Below are 27969 nucleotides of genomic sequence, written 5' to 3'. Positions count from 1 at the left end.
TAATCTTGAAGAAACAAAACAGCTTTCACCCTGGCTCGTTGCAAGGCTCTCCCCTCAGCCACCCAGAAGGTCATTTCAGGAAGACAACCTTATGAGGAGAGAAAATGTCCCTGTGGCTCTGAGCATATACATAGAAACAATTGAACATGGTTTTTTCCCCCATTGCCAGTAGTATACAAATATACATGTTTATTCTGCCAATAATACACAAATTTCCAGGACACATGGACCAATTCTATATCTCTTTATTTTTTTTTTTAAATGATATTTATTAAAAGTTTAAGAGTTACAGAAAAAAGAAGAAGAAACAACAACAAAAAATTGGCAAAACATACATTACAATACATAAAAGGAAAAGCATAAAAAACAATACAACAATACAGCAAAAAAAACAATAACATTAAAACACACATCCAATGTTCCATATCTTTATCTTTCATTTACTTGTTTCATCGACCTCCTCACACCTCCCTTTTTGTATTCTAATTTAATTAATTGTTTCAGCAAATTCTTTCCATCTTTCTCAACTTTTGTTATATAATTTATCTTAACGATCTAACCTATTAATTAACTCAGCAAATCCTTTCCATCTTTCACTATATTCTGTCATTCAATTTACCTTAATTTATTAACCTTATCTTACCATAAAAAACCTTAAAACTTAAAACTTAATACTTATTTGTACATGACTCCTTATATCATTTCTACTAAAGCCAAATAATTTCATTCCAACATTATCCCTAATACTCATTAATTTTACACTAATTCTCAAAATAAATTTTTAAAAATTTTCTTCCAATCTTCATCCAACGTCTCTTCTTCCTGGTCTCGGGTTTTGTCAGTCCTTCTTGTCCACTCCATCTAGTCCATCAACCTGGTGATCTTATGTCCGAGGCTCTTAAGTCTTTTCCATGTCCCTTCTGCAGATCTTCTTCTTGTTTATACCTGCACTTTACTTTGTCTTTTGTTGATCTTTTTCTTAATTTCTTTCCTTTCTCATTGGGGGGTAGGTCTCGGGAGGACTCCAATCCAAAAATATCTCCATCTCCCCTCAGCAGATCAGCCCATTCCCCACAGTCCCATTCCCCACAGTCAACACTGTAATCCAGAAAGTATTTAAAAGCATGTTTCAAAGTCCTTCCAAAATTAAGAGCCCTCACAACTCCAGACCCCCCCTGGTCCACTCCAGATTCAAACTTCAAGAACAGCAGCTTATGCTCCTGCAAGGCCTCGAGTCTCTCCATTTGTGTTACTTGAGGTTCAACAGCAACCTTCTCCATTATCTTCTGCACTTGCACTTGCCCTGTCAAAACAGGTTCCTGGGTTGGTTCCTGAATGGTTTCTATATGGGTATTCGCCGTTTGTCCAAAGTTTTTAACTGCAACAGTCATCAAATCCATCTTCTCATGCATCTGCTCCAGCAAAGCGCTTGTCTTGCAAAAAGCAAGCACCAAAACTTCTTCTAAACACATTTTTATTCAAGGTCAGAGTCTGGTCTCACGATCCTAATCTTCACAGCTGTGAAATCCCCAGATCGACTCCAGCAACAATTTAACAAGCTCCCTCTAGAGGAGACAATTTCTATTTGTATCCATCTTTTGAAAGCAGGACCAACAAAAGAAAATTACTTTCATTTTTCAAATATTTTGTTTCTTTTGAATGCAAAAGGCAACATTGGAATCAATTTGTTTCTCTTTTTTAACTATCTGTCAAAAGACGTTCCATTCACAGTCAGTGAACTTCCCCATAAATTTCTGTCTCTGACACCCCGTTCCCATGTTTGAGACGGTGGAAATTTATCTTTCTTTACTCTCTCTCCTGCAGGCTTGAACAGTCAAAAATTCCCCTTTTCTCCTGCTTCCAAGAGGGGCTTGGAAGGAAATTTAGACCTTTATATACGACTTTCCAGACTTTAGCTTGCAAAGTTTTTGCTTCAATCTATTTACAAAAACGGGAGGCGGACTTCCGGTTTAGAACCTTCCCGCTTCAGTGCCAAATTAAAATGTTTCTTAATCCAATTTTCCGTTCTACTCACGGGTACTTGTTTAAAGTCCAATTGTCCACAGGAAAAAGTCAGCGCTCTCCGGCAACGGCTATGCGGCTTCACTCCCTAAAAGTAGCGGTTGATTCAAAACACCGCGCCACTCACCCCGCGTCGCTTCGGATCCCCGAAAAAGGGTTTCCCTGCGAGTAGGGGAGGCGCTCCTGGTGTCAGCCAAATCCCACGTTCCCAGGCTTCCTCCGCCTGGGATTTTTAAAGGGTCTCCGCCTTCGCCGCGGCGGCAAGACCTGATTTTCATGGAGTGGGTTCCTCTCGGTCAGAGGAACTCTGCCATTGCCAATGGCGCTAACCCGGAAGTCCTCCAATTCTATATCTCTTTATTGCCCCAAGATATAAACCCTGATATAACATATTCAGTCGCCAGATATTGTGCTGCTATGATTGACATACGTCGGAGGATGGTATGTACCACACAACTGAAGGTTTACATCTGCAAACATTTATATTCTGCTTGACTTAGATGCCTTATGTGTTTTTATCTTATCCTGGTCTGTCATAACTGAGAGAATGAGTATGAGTACCCCTTACTTTTACAGCTGCCCTCTTGCCTATTTAGCAGTCTCTACTTGTGTTTGTAGGTGCTTTTACCTTATGCTGGCCTATGGGCGTAATAAAGATTTGACTTGATACCTTTCCATCTAACCTACCTAGCAAGGCTGAGGGGAGTTTAAAATGGAGTAGCCCCACACGTATCACCTTTCCTTTCTTGTTCAGTCTGCTCCTAATTCATGTGCTGTTGGCAGATGCTCTCCAACTTGCCTCCCTACGCCTTCTGCCATATGGCTTTGCATATTTGGAACAGTCTAACCCACTTTCTTTCACAAGCCACCCCTCCCACACATCCCTCAAAACCCATTTCTTCTTACAGACTTTCCTGAACTGTCACAACTATCTTTCTCTTTTATGGTGTTGTCAGCTGTCAGTTAACCTTTCCCTATCCTAAACACTCAGTGCTTAATTTCAGTTGTAAGGCTTTGTGAATTTAGGTGCTCGATAAATATTCCTTTCTCAGAGGGCTGCATGTGCGCCTCAGTTCCAAAGAAGGGGATGAGAAATGCAGAATGTGGTATTAGGTTCCTGAGGATCTAATTCAAAAAGCAAAATGTAATTCTCAATTTATTCCTTTCTCTCTTAATCTACCTTGCTCAATGTGCTTTATATCCAAAACATCAGTTACACAGATCCACAGAAATTGGATGGGAACATAGGAGGTATTTATCCACATTGACATCACTGATGCTCATGGATAGTTAAAAATGTGACTAACTTCTTCTGGATCCAACTCACATCAAAAACCACAAGTAAATCACAGTATATAAAAAAAAGCTCATAGTATCAAGCAGTACCAAATACCAACATTAAGCACTTGAATCCAATTCATCAGTTCAAGATTTTACCCCCTGTAGTTCCAAGATGACTGAAATTGTGTGCTAAAAGCTCAGGGAGGCAGGAAGATGGCTGGATAAGCTTTCACAGTGGTTGGGGTTGGGACTTCGTGTTCTCCATGGCTTCCTTCCCTTCCCCACTATTAAATTAAGCAAAAAGAGCACAAATTGCAAAATAAATTTTGCAGTATGAAAAATATGCAAATTTGCTCAATGCAGGTCACAGATTTAAGCTTTCCTTAGCAGAGCATTTGGCTTGCCTGGTCACAGAATTGTATGCTGTGAAATATGTGAGTGGGTCATAGAGTGGAAACTTAAAACCATTTAATTCCAGTGCAAGCTACATTTTCTCTAACATTACTTTCAAACCAACCTAAATGAGTTTTAACCCATGTACCATGAAAACAAAGAAGCTTGCTTTGATTATGTGTCTGCTGAGTTACACATGGGGCACTTTACAGGGACACGTGGGGCAAGGTATTATTACAGAGCAAAGCAGCTTGTTCCAGTGTAATGGCTTTTAAACGAGTACCTGAATATGAACATGATCTTTTAAAAGGGAATTAAATGGGGAAAGTTAAGTTCTTTAGTCTTTCCCCATCAGTCAAATAATGCACGTGACTAAAACAGTCTCTCCTCTATCGTAGCTTCCCCACTGTTTGATAGTGTGAAGTTGTAATCTCTTGCTTGTGAAAATCTTAAGTTGCCATGGAAACTAACATGGGTTGCCATGGAAATTGCTATGTCCAATTCAGTACTGCATCTTCAGAGGCTGAGGCTGGAAAGAAACAGCAACCCAAGCACAAATGTTTGTAGTGACATAGTAACAAATCCAGTAAGGGCTGTTTCACATATGACCTAAGGGGCTCTGGGAGGGGGGAGAATTCGTATGGCTGAGCACAGAGCCGACACACCTGCGAGGAAAGGTGACTGCCTCAGGCAGCAGGGTCCACCAGGGCAGCAAATCCCGATGCCAATCTTTCTTGCCCCACCTTGTTCCTGATGTAGATCTTCCCTGACCTTTTCTTCCCTGACCTTTTATTCCTTGACCTTTTCTTCCCTGGTAGGGAGTGAGGGGAGCATCCTATTGAGGTCTGCCTCAGGTGCCCACATGTCTTGGGCTGGCCCTGCCTGAGTGAATATTTTGCCTCCTGGGGGAGGAGGGTTATTGGTTTGTTTTGTTCTTCTTCTTGTTTTTATTATGTATTTTGTGTTGTTGTTTTTTGTATTCTTATACTGTGAACCACCCTGAGATCTACAGATGAAGAGTGGTATACAAATTTAAATAATAACAACAATAATAACACTATCTTTGCAAAGTATACAGTATCTTCAGTTTAGTAAAGACTCGCCTCTTTATCCTGGCCTTTGAAAACTGAAGAACTCATTTTGGTGTCCTCCCTGTAATGAGCTATATGGAATTATTGTTTGGGGATTTTATGGATCGTGTTGGGTGTTCTTTTATTGTTCTGGTTGCACTGTGTTTTTAAATGCTGCAATCCATTCTGGGCCCTTCTGGTAAGAAGCACAACAAACAAACAACAAACATGTCCTAGGTATAAAGGGCCTGAGTGCTAAACTACACATGACAATGATTTAGAATCATAGGAAGCAAAGGAGATACTCAGCCACAGAACTACATCTGTTCCCAACCAAGCACAAGCGCTGTATCCCCCAATCACATGTAAGGATAAGGAATACGCAGGCAAGGGGTGATGTACTTGACGCATGCCCCCTTCCAGCTGCTTCTCTCCTTACAGGCTTAACTTCCATTACTGAAGCCCAGATAGGGGAAATGGCTTCAGAGGAAATGGCTTCAGGGGGTGCACTGCCAAGGGTTGGGGAGGCATCAGAAGGGGAATAATTCAATGGCCCTCACCCGCACAACCCTTTTGTGCTTTCAGTCACACTCCTCCACCACCACCCCACAACCCTCTTTAAGACATGGATCTATCACCCTCATGTGAAGTTGGACCTTAAGACTGAGGCAGATCAAAGGCAAAAGGGTAGTGAAAACTCCAGTACTTTCAGCTGCCACTTCACACTTGCCTCTAAAATGTGATTTTGCAGTCTTAATAAATGCAGTGCTTTGCCATGGAGGTGGATTGGGGCTCATGACACACTAACAACGATGCAAATAATTTTGTACACCTTGTTGGCAATGGTAATGAGATGGAACTATTAACAGATGTATTTCAGATTTCCAAAATGTGGGTCACATGGCCCCACTAGCAGGGCTTGCCAGAACTCAGTTCTGGCACCTCTCAGATGGGCGCAATTGCCATGATAAGAGAACGAGGGAGGTGTTCATGGTGAGTTCCAGCACCTATTTTTCTAGAAAAGTAGCACTGCCCACTAGGATTACCAAAACAAAGAGGGTGGAAGACATGGACTGCTGAGGGTGCAGTTATCTGAGAGCAGAGATAAAGTGATGTGTTGAACACAGGAACTAAAGTAATAACTGTAAGAAGGTTCATATGAAACACAGGAACTAAAGTAAGAGAATAACTGTAGGAAGGTTCATATGAGATACTGTAAGCAGGACTGTGAAAAAACACAAAGGGAAGTAGTCAAAAGAGCTGAACAAGTGTGGGGGGCGAGGAAGACCCAGGTATTCAGCTCTGTTGGGCACAGATGTATTCTCGTAAAGTCTGAGTAGTGCTGATCTAAACTTTGCCCAGGGCCCCAAACCTTCTATGTTTTTGCAATGAAAAAGAGCAAGCTGAGCTACCACTTCACAAGTGACAAACTGATAGGAATTCTCCCAAGGACACCAACTCAGTAATGGACTTTGAAAGCAGGCAAGGGTGCAGCTGTCTACTGTGGACCTCTCCTGCTCCCTTTCTGACAATACAACAAATACAACTAAAACTTTAAAAAGTGTATGCCTACTCAACTACACTTGCGAAAGGTGCAAGAATGGGACACTTTGAGAAGAACAGTGTTCACCTTTAAAAAAATGAAAAGAAAAAAACTTGATCTTTTTTGCTTATTTGTATAAGTTAAAGCACCATGGAATCATAGAATCATAGAATTGTAGAGTTGGAAGGGATTCTGAGAGTCATCTGGTCCAACGCTCTGCAATGCAGGAATCCTGCAAACAGCTGTCACTGGGTGGATTTGAACTACCAACCTTCTGGTTAACAGCCAGGTGTACTGACCCATTGCACCAAGAGTTTGCTAGAGGGAACCACTACAATCACAAAGTAATTGCTTCCACTGCATTCCCACACTTAGCTGTATGTGCACAGCCAGTAAAAGTGATAGGTAGATCAAAGTACGACAAGCACCTTCTTTACAGTGTTGCAGGAGCAAGAAAAATGAACACACAGAATTCAGACATAAAACTACCAACTGACAAGAGTCCCGATTCCTCAGCAGAAAAAATAACTCCCCTTTACAGCAGTGATCACTGCTACTGAAACACCTGTCTCTTTGCATATACTTGTTAGCATAGCTAGTACTGGCAGTGTGCCAGCAGCCCTCAGTCCTACTAAACACTGGAGCTCCAACTTGCATCATGGAGCAGTCTGAACCTCACCTCTCTGCTATGAGCATCCGGTAGCATTTAATGCATAATAATAATAATAATTTTATTATTTGTACCCTGCCCATCTGACTGGGTCTCCCCAGCCACTCTGAGCAGCTTCCAGCATATACAGAAACATAACAAAACATCAAACATTAAAAACTTCTAAAGGTTATATACAGTATATACATGTCTTTTAAAGAATATGTAGTTACTCATCTTCTTGACATCTGATGGGAGGGTGTTCCACAGGGTGGGTGCCAGCACCAAGAAGGCCCTCTGCTTGAGTCCCTGTAACTTCACTTCCTGCAGTGAGGGAACCGCCAGAAGGCCCTGGGTGATGGACCTCAGTGTCCAGGCTGAACAATGGAGGTGGGGACACTCTTTTAGGTATACAAGACCAAGGCCGTTTAGGGCTTTAAAGGTCAGTACCAACACTCTGAATTTCATATAGAGGCCTGGATTCACAAAGGCTAAAATTGTGCGCACACACCCTTCAAGAAACTGGGGGGAGCTCACACAGACTGGACCATCCAGCACACCAGTTCCAAATATACTACCTAAGTCACGGTCAGGGGAAGGGGTATGCTCTCACTTCACAAAAGTAGAAAAGCACAACACATGTCTGAAAACAAGCTTTACTGTCATTATGATCCATTTGTGTTACACACAACTATGGAACGGGATTTTATTTAAAGTGTGATCTATCATTTAAGTATTATAATCTTGACCCATACAAAATTTCTGGTCATCCTAAACTTACGACAACTTCAAAACTTAGCTGCATAATGTACCCCTTTCTCTCTCTACTCATTCTCAAAACTGGGTAGTTTTGAAATCACCTAGGTGTTCCACATAATTAAAGCTGAAATGCCAGTCATTTGCCCATTGTCAAAATAGACCTATTTAGTGCAATGAGCAATTTCTCACAAAAAGGAAGCTATTAGAATAATATTTCTAAGTTTTGCAATGGCTTTCTGGCAGTCCATAATAGGTCATTTTTAATTCAATTTCATCCTTTTTAATTAACTCTTCCCAGAGGCATCATCACTGGGGGATTATTTCCATTTGAATATTTCATTGTATATTTTGAATCAGACTGACTAGGCAAATGAGACCATCGTACTCTTTCTTCCATCAGCTAGAGCAGCCTTTGACAACCTGGTGTCCTCCAGATGTTTACCATCAGTCCCAGCCAATACAGCCAACATCTGGAGGGCACCAGGTTGGCGTAGACTGAGTTGGACCACGTTGCCCTAACCCTCAAAGAAAAAGTGCCTTTGAAGAAAGACAATGATAACAAATTTATTATTTTAATGCACACACTGAGCATTCTGCGCAAGAACCACTATGCAAGAGGGCAACTAGAAGTGGAGAAATGGTGCACGATTTACAATATAACTTCATTTTTCACCCTTCCGAGTTATGGAGTTGTAACTCACCAAAAGGCATCAGGGTGCCCTCTCCCCTCTGCAATAAAGGGCCCCGCAAGGAAGGGGTAAAAACTTTATTTATTCTGATTTAATGTGAAAGCAGGAGCCAACTCCAGGGGCCATGGGTGCTTGGGCACCCACAATAATATAATTGTGGGTGCTGGGCACCCACAAAGTCAATGAGAAAAGCTGGCAGGCGGCAGTGATGCTGCTTCTAAGAGAAAGGCATTTCAGTTCCACCCTTCACATCCAGCAAGCAAGGCACCCTTTGGGGGGGGGGCTCAGATACAGAGGCAGATTCTCTCTGCCTTCGAGTCTGAGCCCCTTCCCACGGAGAGGAGGAGGAAGAGGAGCCGCCACTGCAACCTGGATGTGTGAATTCCCATGCACATGCCTGTATGTAATGTGTGTGATGTCACAGGCATGTTCATGTGACATCGCACGTCTGTGTTGTGGCAGCAGGCACCTACAATGCTGAGATTGAGATGGCACCCCTAGGGAGAATTGCTGCTATAGACCCGTTAAGAGCAGGAGTCTCCAAACCCAAGACCCAGTGACTTACTAGGGGCTCTGGTATGACCCATGGCAACACCCGTAGCTGCATGGAACACACACTATTGAGCCATCTACAGGGGAGAAAGCCACTGCTCTCCATAGCAAAAAGGGGGGCAAGAACAAAATACAGTAGATGTTATCAAGGTGAATGCATGTGGCTCCCATTTGCTTATGTGCTGAGAGATAAGAGGAATACATGGTGTAATTGGTGAGGGCAGCTAGAGTGAAGATTAACCTTATGTGCAGACTCTGGTTCCTCCTTCAAAAGTCTGTCTCCCGTCCCCCCCCCCCTTACGTCCTTTTTCACAACTCAGATGGGGGGGGGGGAGACAGCATTTGCAGGGAGAAATCAGAGGGGGAGGGTAAGCTCCCTTGCTGCCCACAAATTCCCCCCTCCCAACTCCATCATTATGGGAGGAGGGATTTACAGTAGGGGAATCCTGTGTTTTCCTCGTAACATTTTGTTCCATCCTGACTCATCACTACCTACCACTACTATCAGGCACAGAAAACCCCACTGATTCCTTTTGACAGCTGACTTTCTGGAATACTTGTGCCTGGGATCTCCAGGACATAGTAGGGAGATGAATTTATACTTCTGCTTATCCTATTCATTCTATAAATGTTTCACTTTTTAGGAAATGTATAATTCTGCTTATCCTATTCATTCTATATATGCTTCACATTTTAATAAAATAGATAACTTGGAGCTGCAGTAGCCATTTTTAATGTTAGAAAAGCATTACAGCACAATCCTATCAATGCTTACTCAGAAGTAGGACTGCATTTAATAGGGCTTACTTCTTGGAAAGTGTACATGGGTTTGCAGCTTTTGCCTCTAAAATGGGGAAAATTAGATACAGCAGTTTTGACATGTTATCCATTAACTGGTGGTAGAATTTATTTTTGGAAATTGAATTTTATGCAGTTGATATATCAAGTGAACAATAAGAGGTGGTTTCTGGGCAGTTGTTAGATTGTGAATTTGGTCCTTTGCTACAGCTTTGTACATTTCTACTGCGAATGTGCAATACTAAGTGGAACGCTATTGCACTTCTCAGTGGTTTGCAGGTGGGAGAAAAGAGAAACCTAAAAAAAAGACTTGTGCTCACCATCAAATGTATCTTACCTAACCTATTATGACTTCCATGAACAGAAACGCAATTAAAGATGCAAGTGTTTAAAATGTAGAAAGGAAACTGGTAGAAAATGGTCATTGAAACAAGCGTGGATTGAACATCCAGGGAAAGAGATACCTGCAGAAAGACCATCCGTCAATATATGATTTTTTTAAGAAAGAAAAAAAGTGACTCAGTATGAGAGAAACCTTAAAAACAACAAAAGTCAAAGAGAAGGAAAGGCAGAGGAGCAGGAAGCCATCAGTGAGGCTCCTAGCTGTAGGAGTGGGAATGAGAAGTGGGAATGAGAAGTGGAGTGTGGCTCTTTGTCTTTGTTCATCCTTTTGCATGATCTCTCTTTCTCATTTCAGCCAGACCCCACTGGCACTTCCTTTGTCTATCAATCCCATTGTGTTTGGCTATCGGGACAAAATCCTCTTTATCTTCAAAGAAACAAGAAAATAAAACATCTCATCAGATTTTGAAAGGTTATCAAAATCACACTTAGAAAGGATTCGCAAGTCTATGTTTTTAAAAATTGATGGAGAGAGGGAATATTTTTTAAAATATTTGCTTGGAATCAAGGAGTGGAAGGAACAAATCCTCATGATCTGTTTGTCAAGTCCATGCAGTACTGCAGTGACTGGAAGTTTTGCTTTTCAAAGAAAAAATTAATACATTTCCTTCAAAATGCAGATATGTATTTTTTTCTGCTTCAGTGACAATGAGCTGTTAAAACTGCACTTTGTCAACCTATTGTTTTCTTAACAGCAAGCTCTTAACTGAATGCATGAATGAAAGAATGAATGAGCCTTCTGTGGAAAATATGCATCATACAACATCACTATTTCAGTAGATTCAGCAATGTCAATAGTTGCTCAAAATAATATAGTAAGAACGACTTGTGGGGCAAGGTAAGAAAAACACCATTCAGAGATAAAAGAAAAAGAATCTCTTTTAAAACGGCCTTTTTTAAAAAAAACAAAAGTAAAGACCATTACTTTCTTTGTCATAGTAATGAATTCTGGCTTGCACTTCCCAGGGAAATGAGAAGCCGAAATAGTACATTTCTGTCTTGATTAGATTCATTTTGAACACGCCAATGCAGATAGCTTGCCTTTTCTGCCTGACATTAGTAAAGCTAGATTTTTTAAAAGGAGCAATAACATTTTCATTTACTAATCAATTTAAAGCAAGGGCACAATAAGGCACACCGTGGATAAAGATTAAGACAGTGAGTCGGTATTTAATTGAGAAACCTGCTCCTGATACTGTTAGTTACAAAAACGCAAAAACCTTAGGGTAAATAAAGAAAGAAAGAAGGGAGGAGTGCAGACATTTTAAAATACCACCACCAATGAAGTTCTTCCTGTGCCCAGTCAGAAAGGACAAAAACGATGAAGGGGAAACTGCACTTCATTCTCCTGTCTTGCTATACCAACTTCCATTGCCAGCTGTGAATTGCTACAGCTAAGTAAGACAAGAGGCAAGAGAGATACCTACTTAACAAGGGTTCAAAATCTCACCATGTAGGCCACAGGCAGCAAATGTATGGCTGTCCAAACCTTTTTGGACTCACGCCCATCAGCGAGCCAGCAAGGCTAATGGCTCAGGGATGATGGGAGTTGTAGTGCAGCAACATCTGGAAGGCCACAGCTCCCCCCCCCCTTGATGCAGACCAAGGTGTCTTTCAGTCTCCAACATTCCAGCATTTCTCAGGCTGAAGGAAGTAGAACTTTTATGACATCATGAGAGGAACAGCTCTAAGGATCCTTTCTCACATTTGCAATGACTCCTTCCTGGGCCATAAAGGCAAATGTCAGAAGCCCAGAGCTGCATTGGAAAGGTCCAGCTGCAGACATCCTGTTGTATCAGAATCATTCTTCCTGCAAGCTTGGGCTTCTTCTTTGCCTTACATGAACACAGCCTTAACAGTGAGTCCGTGAGTGGCTGTGGAGGCCAATTCTGGATACACACGTCCTTCCACAGAGGTGGCATAAGTTTTCACGTGGGCTTTGATCACGGTGAGGGTTTGCCAAATATTGGCAACACCAGCATGAGGAACAGCCATTGTGTGGGCTCCTCCCAGGCAGCCCAGGACTTTTGGGGCACAGAAATGAGCCACATAACATAATGGTTTCCTTGCTTCAAGCCTAAGAATAGGGTCTCGGCTGAGTCTAAATAATGTGAATAAGCAGCTTCCTGTGGGGCACTTTTGCTGGCATACGCTTTAAAGACTTTCAAAACCAACTTTCGTTTCTGTACCACCACGGGCATCCTTGCCTCTTGACACACATACAAACAAATTTATAAGTTACTTCTACTTTGTTTATCAGCTGAATAGAGCAACCACATACTATCATTTAAGAAATCAGTTTACACCCCCCCCCAAAAAAGTGTTCAGTCCAGTTCTAAGGCAAAAGTGATATTCTAATAGCCAAACCAAACATTTTGGAAAGTGTGGTTCACTGTGAGGTACGCGTACGATAAAAAAGGAGAAAGTAGCTACACTGTATTGTCTCAGTTGAAAGAAATGTGAATGAACACTACTGGAAAAAGATGCAAGTGGGATCTAGACCAGGAGGGGATAGGCTGTGGCCCCTCCAGACACTGCTGGGCTTGAACGCTCATCAGCCCCAGCCAGCACAGTGAATGGTTAGGGATGACAGGAGCTTTAATCCAACATCTGGTGGGCCACAGGTTTTCTATCACTGATACAGGCTGTGGAGGAGGAAGGTGAGTGGAATCTAGTAAGTGAAGAAATAAGAACGTACAGTGGTACCTCAGTTTTTGAACATCTCTGTTGACGAACATTTCAGTTTTCGAACGCCATAAACCTGGAAGTAAATGCTTCATTTTTCGAACACGCCTTGGAAGTTGAACATGCCATGCGGCTTCCGCTGAGTGCAGAATCCTGAGGCCTAGCTGTTGGCTATTGAGTTTTTGATTTTCAAACGTTTCAGACCTCAAATGGTCTTCCAGAACAGATCACGTTCAAAAACTGAGGTACCACTGTATTTTTGCAGAGCCTGGCTAGCCTCCAACTAGAAGCCCTCTGATCTTCTAACAGAGTATCCACAATGATTCTACCAGAATTTAACTTTGTTTCAACCAGCTCTGCCTCCAGCTCCACAGCTAGACTTCCTTGCCCAACTCTACGTTCCACTTCTTGGCTTCATTAAACTCCAGCAATTGCCTGTCAGTCCAGCTATATTACTGTCTTGCATGCCCAGCAGTATTTTTCTGGACTGGGAGGTTCTTGTTTCTGTCTTGCAGACTTCCCACTCTGCAGTGCTACCAGGTACTCCACCAGGACTATGGAGTAGGTTCCAGACTACCCTCCCAATTGAGCTGTTCACTTACCATATTTTTCGCCCTATAGGACGCACTTTTCCCCCTCCAAAAACGAAGGGAAAATCTGTGTGCGTCCTATGGGGTGAATGCAGGCTTTCGCTGAAGCTTGGAGAGCGAGAGGGGTCGGTGCGCACTGACCCCTCTCGCTCTCCAGGCTTCAGGAAGCTATCAGCAAGCCTGGGGAGCCCGCAGGAGTTCCCGCAGGGCTCCCTAGGCTGCAGATAGCAGCCTGCTGCACGGAGCAGGGGGCGCGCTGAAGCAGAGCGCCCCGCGCTTCGGGCAGACACCCGCAGCCTGCTGCACGGAGCGCGGGGAGCGCTGAAGCAGAGCACCCCGCGCTTCGGGCAGACATTGGGCAGCCCCACAAGCTCGAGGGACAGCGGGGAGGCGCAGCGCCACCACCCCGCTGTTCCCTGACCTGGTTTGGATTCCCCGACCTGGTTTTGGGGGGGAAATAAAGGAAAAATTGTTTTCCTTTATTTCCCCCCCAAAAAACTAGGTGCGTCCTATGGGCCAGTGCGTCCTATGGGACGCAAAATATGGTACCGGTACTTCGATTTCGGCTTCTTGAACCCAGTCTTAGAGTACTGGTTATTTTCAGTTTTGGTCTCATTCACACTGAATGAGTGTTAAATTTCAGGTTGCTTAGCGAGCCCTAGGACTGACATCCAGAGTGGACAGTACTGGTGCAGTGGAAAAGCATTGCCACCACTGCTTGTCCAGCTCCATCATTCCATGTTCCTCATGCTTAAAATGAGTAGGAATTTAATTCTGCTCCACAGTAAGAAACAGAAAAGGTGCAGAAATGATGGGACTCTAGAAGGAATAGGGTGGGAGGTGGAAGAGTTAGCACCCTCTCCTGCTGTATAAAGCAATTGAGATGGCTCAGTCAATACAGCATGAGACTCTTGATCTCACATTGGGCAAAATATTCCTGAATTGCAGGGGTTGGACTTAGATGATCCTCATGGTCCTTTCCAACTCTATGGTTCTACTACATTAGGTAAGAGGTTGCAACCTGGCAATCCTAGTAAGCCCAACATGTGCTTTACTCTTGGATTGTCAACTCATGTCTACATTCAACAGCTTGAGTCGTGGCTTGAGCTGCTGTGTTATCATTATGTGATGGCTATTTTACCATCAGCACAAGACCAAAAGCGAAATTAATATAACATTTATCATGCCACTGAGGGCTGAATGTTCTGGGATGGAATGTCATTCTCACCAAGGAAACAAGAGTTCGCTTGTGATTAAGACTTCATATTTCCCTTGCTTGAAATTTGTGGTGTGTGTGTAAGAAAGAGCAAAAGCTCCCAAAACAATGACGACCAGAACAATTGCTTGAAAGCAAGCTTTTTCAGTAAACAAGCAAATAGCTAGGGCTTGTTTTTGCAAGGATGTATTAAAAGAAAATAAATGTCAATTAAAATATTTTAACATCAAAGGCAAATTTCTCTCAAGTTACAGGCAACAAACACTTGAATTTGATTATTAAATTGAAAAAGCTTTAATTAGCCCATGTCAGTTTGCCTTTTAAAAAAATGAAAACATCCTATGCTAAATATACCTCTCAAGGTTTATTTTAACAACAGTATTTTATACACACTCATACAAATTAAATACAGTGTCCTTGAATCCATTTCAGATATACACAAAGAACTTCAGCTTTAAAAAAGAAGAAGAAGTCCCACAGGATCACAGATGTCCCACAGATGTACCTACGAGTACACCTCACTGTACTTGACAGGGCTTACTTCCATGTAAACATGCATGGGATTGCACTGTCACTCTCGTAATATCTCACACATTAGCTAGTCCTAAAGCTGAGTAATGGATATATAGCCACCAAACAATTTTTTTTCTAACCCAGTGCTTTCCACTCTGTGCTCCTAGAAACACTACCTAGGTCTAGCCAACCTACAGCCCAAGGGCCACCCAGCAGTGTAACATGAGTTGCTGGTGCCCAGAGCGCGCAAGCCGCTGACACCACCAGAGCACGCTGTTCCCCCCACTGGAGCCAAATTACTTTCATTAGTAACATGTAGTTAGCCCTTAAAGGTTCACTCACATATGAACACACTTTAGACCACATCACTCAATGCTTAAGGTGATCTTGTGAAGTGATCATATAGCCACAATGAGCCACATTATCATCTTCCTCAATGGTTTTCAAACTGTGTTTCAAGCAACCCTGTGGTTTCTCAGAAGTTATAGCAGGGGTTCCATAATATGATGATCAGTAACAGCAGACAAACTTCCCAGAAACACAGCTTAGGGCTTGTCATAGAAAGCACAAGTCCAAGCAGTTTTTCATTCGTCCCACACTTTCTAGGCACAGGTCTGAGTGGTTTTGCCTTTGCCCGCCACTTTCCCCTGGAAAACCTGCTCTTTAGCACTAAATCAGAACAAGCAGAAATCAGATTGCTGATTGTTCTGATTCAGCGCTGGGAAAAATGACAGCGCAAATGGAGGTGTGGGTGAGTCCTTGTTCACCACTATCAACCATCTGCTGCGATGCAAAGGCATGAGGGAGTGTTGGGAGAGTCCCAGGGAAATGCATTCAGTTGCATTTGGGTGTTAAGTCTGCATCTCAAAATACTCCCCAGAATCCTCTGCAATGAACAGGGGTTCTGTGGCAGGAATAAAGGAGGTTCCTAGAAGACAAATGTGGAAAGGGTGTAGTAAAGGAAGAAGGCTTTAAGCTCATATATCTAGCAAAGTGATTACTCAGAGAAGCAAAGGTTCAGAAGAGACTTCCTTCTCTATAACAGACACTCCAAAAGGGATTGGGCCAATAATAGTGAAGACAAAGCCATTGCTCTAATCTCTCAAAAGAAGTCAAAGTGAAAGCCTCACATGCACCCCAGCTACTTATGTTCTCTTCCAATGTCTGCTGTTCATATTTTTCTTTTTCCTGAAATAAAAAGAATACTATTACATTTTTTTGTTTAGGATGGGCAATGCGTGAGGCACTGTGATCATTCACCTCTGTCTTTACTAAAATTCCATTTATATTTCCCAGGGCAACCTTACTCTTGCAATGAGTGAAAGGAAACCTTACTGAAAACTAAAATCCCTTACTTTTCACTTCCTGAGATGTGAAGCAGTCAATATTTTTAGTTCTGTATCTGCTTCTCTCTCTTACCCAAGTAGAAACACAAATCTAAAATCAGAAGTATTTTAGCATTTAGTTAATTTTGCTGTAGTATCTCCCCCCCCCTTTTTTTGCGGGTAGGGGGACAGAAATTAGAACTGTCTTAGTATAGTGTCCAAATATACACATTATGTTTTTTGCCTACACATCAAATTAGCAGGCTCTGAGAAGGACTACATCTTACTCTAAGAAAATTATTAATCTATGTTCCCATTGTGTGAGACATAAAGAAAATTCTGTGACCTAGAAATTACTGCATTTATAATGAACTATGTTGCAGATAACTGTGACACTTTGCAATTACCCACTTATTTCCTTCTGTATCAAAGCTATTAACAGAACGGAGAAGGATGCGCCAGCTTCGAGGAAAATCTCAAGGGTGGAATGGCTGAAATAATACAACGTGGAGCAGTGTGTCATCTGCCCTTTAGCACCATTCTGCTTCCAGAAAGCAAAGGAAATTGGTGGATGTGAAGGAATGAAGGCCTGAAGCATTTTTTAATGACGGCTACTCAAGGTCTCAATCATCAGGCTATCTTACATTGTATAGTCTAGACCAAAACTACTTAACAGTTCAAAATAAACCTTATTAGCTGCTGCAGCATATGAAAATGGCAAGTAATCATTAAACAACTCACTACTAGACTGGTCAGCAGGTCAACCAAGGGCAGTCAGTCTAGGGTCCAGATCCCATTCTTCCCTTCTCATTTTCTTCCCTTTCTGATGTCAGACTCATAGATTCATAGCTGGATGAAGCTAAAACGTTGAGACTGGTGTGCTGCTTGTCCTAGGATGGTATGGAAGTTGAGGGTGGGAATTCACCCTTCACAAAGTCAGACAGCAGGGAGTTCATTTTAACAGGCTCTTGCTCCCCTTTAAAAATGTGTATATGTGTGTCTGTGTTGTAAGTAGTCCATGCCCACTACAAAGTGCAAATATATTGAGAAGATAGGAAATCTTAAGTAGGCTGCAAAAGGAAGAACCAATGTGATGCCTTTATTTTCTTACACACTAGAGTAATCTGGAAATAGAAGTAACAATGTCCCCAGCAGGTCCTGCATTCCCTTTTCTTTTTGCTGGCAAATCACTGCTATCTCACCCTTTCATGTTTTTGGCACCCACTGCGAGGGTTTACGCCTTTTCTTCACTCACATACCTAGGTGGTAGTGTAAGCATAATCTTCCCATCACCTTGGGGGCACCTGGAGTTGTTCCTATACATCCGCTTCCACCTCATCCCTCTGTCACTCTCAAAGCTGTTTCATCTGGAACATCCCTACCACAACATGCAAGCTCCAATGTGCACCTTCCGAGCTCCTCCCATAATGTAGCTAGGAGCTGCATTGCAAAAGTCAGTGTTAGACAGGGGACAGGATATTAGAGCACTGGAGGTAGCAGGGAAGCAAATGGCTAGGTTGGGGGCTGTGCTGATGCCCTGCCTGTTTCCCAACACTCTTTATCATGTGCCAGTCTCTGGGGGTCTTTGTAGGAGGAGAGGACTGTGAGCAGAGTGAGCTCTTGACTTGGGCCCAAGTCTGAATGTAACGGTGCCACTGCCTGGTATGGGAAAGGAACATCGTCCAGTTATGAGAAGACAAAAACTCCAATGCAAATCCTCATTATTACATATTTTACATGGCTGTTTATTTGTATATATTTTAAAATTTGTTCCTGAGAGAAGTGGACCCAGTGCCAACTAACAGTCCCCTCCCCCAGTTGCTAACCAAATGCAAGGAAAGCGTGTGGACAGGGTGGGAAGGGACATTGCAGTAGTCCACTTTAAGAATGGAGCAGGTTAAGGTGTGAAAAAAACCAACAATCCTCCATCCTCTTCTCAGAGTGGTCCTCTGTGCTGAATAGCACTGTCTCCACTTTCATTCAAGGTGGTGATGAAGCAAATACAAAAACTCCATCTTTCATTGCAGCAACTCTTGCCAGTTGATTATTTGCCTTTATAGCAGATTGGCAAAATCAGACACTTCTCTCAGGAACAAATACATTGTCCAAGTGCATTATGTCCTAACCACAGAAAGGTTACAAAACTCTAAGAATGACTCATAAAACCATTACTTAGCCTCTTGGACACTATGTATTCAGTATGAGGGAGGGGAGGAGGAGACGACCTATGTTTCATCTTAGATTTACATTGAACATTCTTCCTGTTCACTTTGACTCACAATTTGTTTGTGTGAAGAAGAAGAAGAGTTTGGATTTGATATCCCCCTTTATCACTACCCGAAGGAGTCTCAAAGTGGCTAACAATCTCCTTTCCCTTCCTCCCCCACAACAAACACTCTGTGAGGTGAGTGGGGCTGAGAGACCTCAAAGAAGTGTGACTAGCTCAAGGTCACCCAGCAGCTGCATGTGGAGGAGCGGAGACACAAACCCGATTCACCAGATTATGAGTCCACCGCTCTTAACCACTTCACCACACTGAAGCTTTGTTTAATGGGGAAAATGGCATCCTAGTATGTCCTCCAGTATATTAATTCCTCCTTATATTGGTTTTAACACTGTAGGAAAATGTGGTCTGCTAATGAATTCTGAAAACTTCAAAAACAAACAAACATACATACATACATACATATACATTCTTTGATAAGGACAAAGGGAAAGTAATAGTTTTCACCTTCCTATTCTAACTGGTTAGGGTTCAGATCTACAGTCAAGAATAATTATAAGAAGCACATATTTGAAAGATCTACAAATCCCATAAGCACCAGCATTCCAAACATTCCCAGGTGCATCCAGTAAATGTATGTGTGATGGCTCCTCTCGCTTGTAAAGAGGCAGATCAGAAGTGGGGAATCTCCATCCAGCATGCCTAATGAGGGCCACCAGGCCTCCCCATTTGGCCCATTTTGGTCAAGCCATGCTCACCAGCCCAGCTGTAGAGTTGGAAGGTTCTACACTTAGGCAGGAAGAACCAGCTTCACAAATATAAGATGGGGGGCACTTGGCTTAACATGAGTCAACAGCAGCAAAAGAAGCTATGCTATTCTAGGCTGCATCAACAGAAGTATAATATCCAGATCAAGGAAAGTAATAGTACCACTCTATTCTGCCTGGAGCACTGTGTCCCATTCTGGGCACCACAGTTTAAGGATACTAACAAGCTGGAATGTAACACTGATTATTCTTATATCCACTGATGGTGGTGGTGCTGGTGGTGATATATTTATTTGTACTTCACTTTGAGGGACTTGAGGTAGTGTACAGATAAAATAGGAACAGCTAAAAACATAGAAAAAACCCTCACTCATTAAAAAAAACAATTAAACGTGTATAGAATGAAAACTCTCTCTCTCTCTCTCTCTCTCTGTGTGTGTGTATGTGTTTTCTATTAAAAACACACAGATAATTACAATAAAAACAGCATGTTTCCCAAACCTGTTGGAATAAGCTGGTCTTCAACTGGTGGCAGAAGCACAACAAGGAGGGAATCAGTATAACTTCTCTAGGGAGGAAGTTCCAAAGTCTGGAAGCAGCCACTGAGAAGTCCCTCACCCACATCCCCACCAAGCAGGCCTGTGAGGACAGCAGGACCGAGAAAAGGGCCTCCCCTCAAGATCTCAGAACCCAGGCAGGTTCATATGAGGTAATGCTGTCTTTCAGATAGCATTGGGTCTTTCAAATAACACTATTATTATTATTATTATTATTATTATTATTACTTACAGATGAGCTGAGATTTAAGAAGGGCAAGTGTAAGAAATAAAAGAAAGGGGGAAATCATGATGGACAAATATACACAAGTAGCCAACACTTGCCGGGATAAGGCCAAGTGGACCAAAGCTTAGAATGAACTCAGGCTTGCAAGAGAGGTTAATAATAATAATAATAATAATAATAACAACAATAGATTTATTGAGCTATGTTTGAAGCAAAAGGAAGAACAAACAAGTAGTAGGTCCTTTGTGTGGAGAAGATAGAAATGCTATTGTATAACAGAGAGAGGGCAGAACAGCTCAAAACCTCCTTTGCCTCTGTCTTTACCCGAAAGGAAAGCAATGCCCAACCTGGTGACAACGTAATAAATGTTGTAAGGAGGGAGCTGCAGCCCAAGATAGGAAAAGAGGTGGTACAGGAAGACCTAGCTACTTTAAATGATTCAAATCTCCAGGGCCTCAGGAGCTGTACCCAAAGGTACTAAAGGAGCAGATTACACCAAGCTAGAAGGGGTAGCTAAGGCTACAGAAGACAGAATTGGGATTCAATATGACCTTAACAGATTGGAGAACTGTCCCCAAATTGACAACATGAATTTCAATAGGGACAAATGTTTTAACAAACAAAATCTTCTACTCCTTATTTTTTTGTTCCATTAATGCCTTGACAAATTGCATATGGCATAGACGAGAGAACTGAGATATTAATGGGCGCAAAGACTATTATTGAAAAGGCCACAGAAACACATTGTAACAAAACAGAAATAGCAAGAGAATATCTATAACATCAGTCTATAACAACAAAAAATAGTGCTAAGATTAATAAAATATGTGGCAAATCCATATACTTGTGACAGCAAGATATTTGCTATGTTGAGAGAAAACTCTATTATATGGGATAGCAGCGTTAGCAAGTTTTCTTTAAAATAATGCACTTAGCTTACAAAAAAACCCACACATAAAATCTGATGGGGATGTCCTGACTCACAACTCAAACACCCAAATCCTAGCCGTACCTACCTTGAAATAAATCTCATTAATTCCAGTGCAACTTATTATAAGTAAATACGCTTAGGATTCCAGCCTCGGTCTGGTTTAGAATACAGATAGGCAACTGGCTCAATCCACTTCCCTGAGGGCATCCAAAGCATCATCCAACACAGACCCTACTCCAAAAAAGACCTCACCCATTTCCCCCATCATGAGCTGAGACACACACAAATGGCTCTTTAACAGCCTCCACATAGTTTCAGCGGCAACAGAAGCTTTGGCAGAGTTTTCCCATTACACATGTCAGATCTAATCCCCTTATGACAGCCAAGATACAGGCAAATAATATGTGTGAGCAGCTCTCCATCAAAGTCTTCTTTTTGCTGCTTGCAAAGAGGAGCTGAAGCCAGTAAAAAGCCACCTGTCTGCACTTCGACATGGGCCACAGGAGTAAGAAATGAATGACACCAAGGTTGCTGGCCTTCTAGACCTTGTTCAGTTCAAAAGATGGTCCTTGTTAAAAAAAATTGTTGCTGATCAGCAATTTAGGATTTGTGGAGCACAAAATAACCCTACCTTAGCACTATAAGAGCCACAGCATCATAACCAGGCAGCTGACTGAAGCAGTCACACTTTGTTTACCCCGAGGCCAGGCAAAGGGCTTGAAGGGAAAAGAAGAAACATGGTGGATTCTTCGGATGTAATTATGCATTCCTGAATCTAGCACAGTTGATTTTAAACACTTTGTAGGGATGCTTTCCAAATCAATTTGTCTGCTGAGGAACATCTGAGAATGCAGAGGATTCTGGGGCAAATTCTGAGGTCATCATAGTCATCATCATGCCGCCCATCTGACTGGGTTGCCCCAGCACAAACACCTTGAATTATGCTTAGAAACGTACGGGGAGCCAATGCAGATATTTTAGGACCAGTGTTATATGGCCCCAGCAGCTGCTCTTGGTCACCAATCTGGCAGCCACATTCTGGAACAGTTGTAGTTTCTGAATCACCTTCAAAGGTAGCACCATGAAATCAGTATGTCTAGAGTACTGGCCAGGTCTGATGAGTTTCACTATCACCCTACATGTGTCCAAATCCTGGTGGTGTAGAACCCACAAGCAGGTCGGGAGGGTCTAAGTCCAGCAGGTAGTCTGGGAAGGAAAAAGATAAGGATTCCTGAAAACAACAGTGGCTGTTTTCAGAACCCTGGACAGAACCCAAAGAGCAGCCTGGCATGTTCTAAAAAGACCTTGGTCTCAACTAAGCTCTTACTACTTTTTCTTGGCAGTGAGAGGTCAAATAATAAGGGCTCACCAGCCCCGTTTCCTCCCTCTCTCCTCTCCCAACCTTATACTGTATACAACACAAATGTCTCACATCAAATGTAACTGATCGGGGGGGTGGGGTCCTACAACCTGAAAAAGAGGTGATGCACATACTTTTGTAACCTAAGAAAATCTTTAATAAAAATTATTTTTTAAAAAAACAACCTGAGCCCTTATTACACTTCCTGAGTCTAACTAGCTCTCTCAAGCAGCAGCATCCCCTTAAAGTGACAGTCCTCTAGCCTGGCGCCTAGTTCTCTGTCACATCTGCAGGGCCTCAGGCTGGGAACGCTGCCTGTACTGGAGAGCAGGTTTGATGGGAAGGATGGCCCTTGAGCTCAGGGAGGGGGTTCTCTGGCTGTTGGACACAAAGTAAGCAGCGAGGTCTAGAGACCCAGAGTCAGCACCACTTTCACCTTGCCCTCTGGGTCCACTTATGGGACACTGCTCATAGGAAACGTTCATGAGAAAATGAAAACTGAACATGGTATTTAGTGGTGTCTTTTGTAATATTCACATGTTTAATGAAAAAGCTATGACAGACCTTGGGAGAATTAATTGTACCCATAAGCATCACCGAAGAAGAAAGCAATGCCTTTGCAGTGTGTGAGAGCATTTCAAAGCACTGCATTATATATAAAGTCCAAATAAATCATTTCATTTACCAAACTTTCCAGGCTATGATTAGCACCAGTCTGCATCAAGTAGCTGTTGTTTTTTAAAAAATGAAATGTGTCTTCTCAATCAACTATTCATTTAAAAGACATAATAAAAAGGAAAGGAAAATGACTAGATGTTCTCTTTGGAAACTCAGACAGCTTGTTTCAAACTAGATTTCTTTGGTGGCTTTTCAAACCATTGCCAGGATTTTAACTAAAATGTACCACTTACTGAGTATAATTCTATTCAGAATAGTAATAAAAATAGTACCACACTTTTTAGAAATAATTGTGTGTGTATTTCTGAGGAAACTGAAAAGACAAGTATAGACTGCAGCCAAGACACATACTGTACTGTACTCTATTTCTTTACAAACACACACACAGCAGAAAAATGATAATCCCTTCTTAGTGGAAAATCCAAATTTTCAAATGACTCCCCAAGCTAAAATGAATTACTGTAATAACCAGAATCCTCATATGTTCGCTGTTCAACAAAGGCACAGCTGACCACCTGCTATGTTGCATCTTACAGACAGCAGTTTCCCCATTTCTCAAATGCTGTTCTCTCTAGACCAGGGATGTGCCCCACTGAATCATATGACAGATTACTAAAAACACAGGGAAGGGGCAAGGGGAGCAAGGGAAAGGGTTCTCCTTCTAGCTTGAGTGACTGCTGTACCGCGTCTCTGGGCTTCTGCTGAGTGCAGCATGACCGGGGAGCCTCTGCAGTTCTACAGAGGAAGGATGTCAACAGCCAGACCCAAGCCAAATAAATAATTGCTTTAATTTGAGGATATACCACACATGGCTGAAATGGGCAAAGTGAAACGCAGGAGGCTATGGGTTTGTGTGTGCACTTGCGCTATGCAGCTAGAGAAGGATTATTATTTTAAAAGCTGCATTATTCATGGTTGCATCACTGATCTTAAACCCTCAACCGCATATGACAACAAAACAGAAAAGGTCCTTAGCATGAGTCAATGAAACGTGCCTTTCTTTAACTTGAAAGGAGGCAAGGAGACAGCAAAGGAAAGCAAACAACTTGTCATTAAAGAATTTGCTGCATTGAGTTAGAGGCTGTTGTAAGCAAAATAAATCAGAGAGGAAAATTTTTTTTAGCTCAATACAGGATTACAGAAACCCTGTCAAACTAATGTGAACTACAGATAGCACAAGGCTACCCACCTTTGTCCCTTATTTTCTTGCTAGTACCGACAGGCCAATTGATATACGCACCAAACCAAACCTAGATGCTGAATGCAGAGAAAACATGCACATCCCCTTTCCCCATCCTCCCAGCAACAGAACTCTCATCCTGCGTAGCGGATGGGCTTCCAATTCCCCTCACAACCCGGCAAAGGGAAGGGGGAACGTGTGCACAGCCTAGAAATGCTCAGACTGTATCGTACACATAAACACAACCCTGCCCCCTCCCCCCCCCACATTCAGTCATGTGCCAGCGGGTGAGTAAAAACTACACATTCGCTGTCACTCTGCACCCATCCATTGTCTGCACCCCTTCCTTAGAAGAGGAAATACATCTCTGCAAGAGATGAAAGAAAGCAGGCTGGGCAGCGGGGGGGGGGGGATCTATCTATCTATCTATCCGGTGTGTGTAGCTTGATAATGCCTGGTCCATTAGTCCAACTCACTAGACTGAAGGCCCCTTCCAGTTCCTCCTACCAGGCAACCAGATTCCCTTTTTACTCTACTTGACAGGAGGTCACACCGCCTTTCCCCTCCCGCCCCAAAGCCCCGGCAGAGAGAAGCCTGGCCGGAGGGGACCACAATGGCCCGGAGACTGGGATGCCCCAAGCCCAGTCCCGGCTTCCTGGGATGCTGGCCGCGGAGCGGGTCGGGCGGCGCCTTACCTGGAGAAAGCCGGGCTGCGCGCAGAGCATGCTCTTCGGCCGAGGCGGCAGCGGCCCCTTCAGTCCCCGGGCGCGCGGCTCATGGCCAGGCGCCGGGCGGCTCCGCGCTGCAGTCCGGGCGCGCCCGCCGGCCCTGGGCTGCCCTTCTTCCTCCGCCTCCGCCCTCACAGCGGCGCTCGAGAGGCAATTCCCCTCGCACCAGCAGCACCAGCACCAGCACCAGCAGCAGCAGCCCCACGTAGGTCCGAGGCGCGGAAGACGGCAGGAAAGCGGACGCCTCCGCCGCTGCCCCGCCCCGCCCTCTCTGGGTACCGGGCGAGAGGCAGCCAATCAGGAGCGTCGCCCCCCCCCCGCCCGCCCGCCCACGCACGGCGGATGGGACCCGGTGCTGCTGCAGGGGGAGGGGGGGCGGGCAGGGGGGCCGCGTTCGCCTCCCCAGGCCCTTTTCCTCCTCCGCGCTCGTTGCGCAGATGCACTCACCCCGCCAAGGGACCCGTAGCATCTCGCGCAACCTCGCCGCCTGTGCTTTTGTGAAGGGCCGTCCATTCATTCATTCATTTTGGTAAATCGTTTTTATTTATTTTAAACAAAGGGGAGAGAACAGTGCGAACCGTACAGGCACTGTAAATAATAATACAGTAATAATAATAATACAACAATAACAACAACTTTGGTACAAAGATCAAACGCAGAATTGCATAATAACCAATGCCAGGCCCTGGTTAGCTTAGAAGTAGCTGGAGGGAGGGAGATGGGGTGAACAAGGTATTAAAACACAAGACGCAAAGCAAAGGCTGTGAAGGCACTGACAGGGAGTGTTTATTACATTTTCAAGAAGTTTAAGTTAGAATTGAAGAGGGAGGAAAACAGATAAGATAGCATTGCATTGGTTTATTGAATCACCCGTAAACTATAATATGCTGGATGAGCAGCCAAGTTACACGCATCATCATTAACATGTTTAATAAAACAGTACCAGATTAAATAGAATGTTTTATTATACCATGCAAAAAGATTGGCTCCTACTAGATCTTTCCAAAATATAGCCCTTATGGCTGTAGCAGCAGTCAGTTTGCAGTGAGAAGGTAAATCTTTGGTATCTGAGATGTCAAATGGGGCCAAGTGAGGAGATGAACCAAGTGTTCAGCCTTTTTAGGGATATTTATGCTGGTGGCAAAAATTAGCTTAGAGCTTGCTTTATTTTGTTTTTGTTGCTACAGAGTTGTTTCTGCAGTACTTCCTTTTAAAAGTGACACTCTGGCAACCTGGTTTCTCTCTCAGTCACTGGCGTGTGGGGAATCCCTCCGGTGACTCCACAGTGAGGGAAAGGGGCTCTGTCCCTCCTCAGGGACACTTTCACCAACTCTTCACATATTTTAGCTGAGTCCAAGCACTGAGAATAGATTTAAGGCCTGAGCCCTGACATAAATGAAGCCCTGAGTTTGTTCTTCTCCCGTCTCCTTGTAGGTTTACTGTCTGCAGGGTGGCTCCATCCAAAGTTAAGTGCCAATGATTTCATTGGGAGACAGTTAAGAATTTATAGGGTTTTATTTGGCTGAATTTAGTTGAAGTTGTGATCCGTTTTAATCAATGTGCTATGTCTGGATCCAACCAATAGACACTGACTTAAGATATAATTTCAGGCATCTACTGAAGTGGATGTAATTGAAGGATATAATTTCAGGCATCTAGCCGAGGGAAATGTATGTCACAATAAGGCTGTAGTGCTATGTACACTTACCTAGACTTAAGTCCCACTTAAAGTGGGGCTTACGTCTTAGTAGGCTTTTATAGGATTGGACTGTAAGTGTGTCTTTTAGGTGCTACAAGATTTTTTATTGTTTTATTGCAGGTGGGATTTAACTTCATATTCCACTTGTAATTAAGGCTTGATGACACACTTTTCTCCAATAAAGCAGCATGGGAAAGGAATGGTTGGGAACAAAAAAGCATCAAGGGAAGAATAGACTTACAGTAATTCTTTTCTTGCTCACCACTTCTCTTCTTGAACCTCATTCCCCCCCTCCCCCAAAAATGTCCCACCCCAAGGTGAGAAGCAGTTTTTCTGCTGCAACCCCCCCCCTTTATAGCAAAGAAACAGGCTCTTGTCCTTTTATTACACAAGTGTAATAATCTTTCGTTAGAATTGAATACATCAGCTGCTTCTAGTTGTATCCAAGACAGCAAACATAAACATGCTTACTGGAGATCTTTGAAATCAGTTGATTTTCTAAGCACATTTGTTGAGTACAGTGGTACCTCAGGTTACAGATGCTTCAGGTTACAGACTCCACTAACCCAGAAATAGTACCTCAGGTTAAGAACTTTGCTTCAGGATGAGAACAGAAATCATGTGGCGTGGCAGCGGGAGGCCCCATTAGCTAAAGTGGTACCTCAGGTTAAGAACAGTTTCAGGTTAAGAATGGACCTCCAGAATGAATTAAGTTCTTAACCCGAGGTACCACTGTACTGGAATGGGTGGAAGGGATGTTGGAACTAGTTTTATCTAAGATGGGTTTAAAAAAAAAAAATCTACAGCACAAATCCATCCATATACTGGCATTTCTCTTTGAATAATTTTCACTTTGGATTCATTTATTGTTAAGATAATGTAACCTCACATATTTCTTAAAACTCCTGTGTTAATAAGTTCTTCATGCATAAATGGTTGCTACTGACATATGAAAGATATACCATATTTTTCGCCCTATAGGACGCACTTTTTCCCCTCCAAAAATGAAGGGGAAATGTGTGTGCGTCCTATGGGGCGAATACAGGCTTTCACTGAAGCCTGGAGAGCGAGAGGGGTCGGTGCACACCGACCCCTCTCGCTCTCCAGGCTTCGTGCACCTCTCCGCAAGCAG

General features: G+C 43.1%; 1 protein-coding gene and 1 long non-coding RNA gene across 3 annotated transcripts in view; one reads left to right on the top strand and one right to left on the bottom strand.

Annotated features, from left to right (window-relative positions):
* HECW1 (HECT, C2 and WW domain containing E3 ubiquitin protein ligase 1) overlaps window positions 1-25226 on the bottom strand; it is a 198737-nt gene extending 173511 nt beyond the window's left edge. Inside the window, 1 exon segment of the mRNA XM_080976081.1 lies at window positions 25106-25226. Coding sequence (XP_080832207.1) covers window positions 25106-25135 — 30 coding nt within the window. The 5' untranslated portion in view covers window positions 25136-25226.
* Window positions 8838-17191, top strand: LOC308460135. 2 transcript variants are annotated; one of them, XR_013978489.1, is made up of 2 exons: window positions 8838-9108; window positions 16920-17191. It is a non-coding gene; the product is annotated as an uncharacterized lncRNA (long non-coding RNA). The 2 variants fall into 2 exon arrangements; XR_013978490.1 differs by lacking the exon at window positions 8838-9108 and adding an exon at window positions 11814-11894.
* Window positions 25227-27969: the final 2743 nt, after the last annotated feature.

This window comes from Podarcis pityusensis (assembly GCF_964106645.2).
Source record: "Podarcis pityusensis genome assembly, chromosome: 12".
Taxonomy (NCBI): Eukaryota; Metazoa; Chordata; class Lepidosauria; order Squamata; family Lacertidae; genus Podarcis; species Podarcis pityusensis.
Note: the sequence above shows the minus strand (reverse complement) of the source record. Positions and strands in the feature narration are given on the sequence as shown.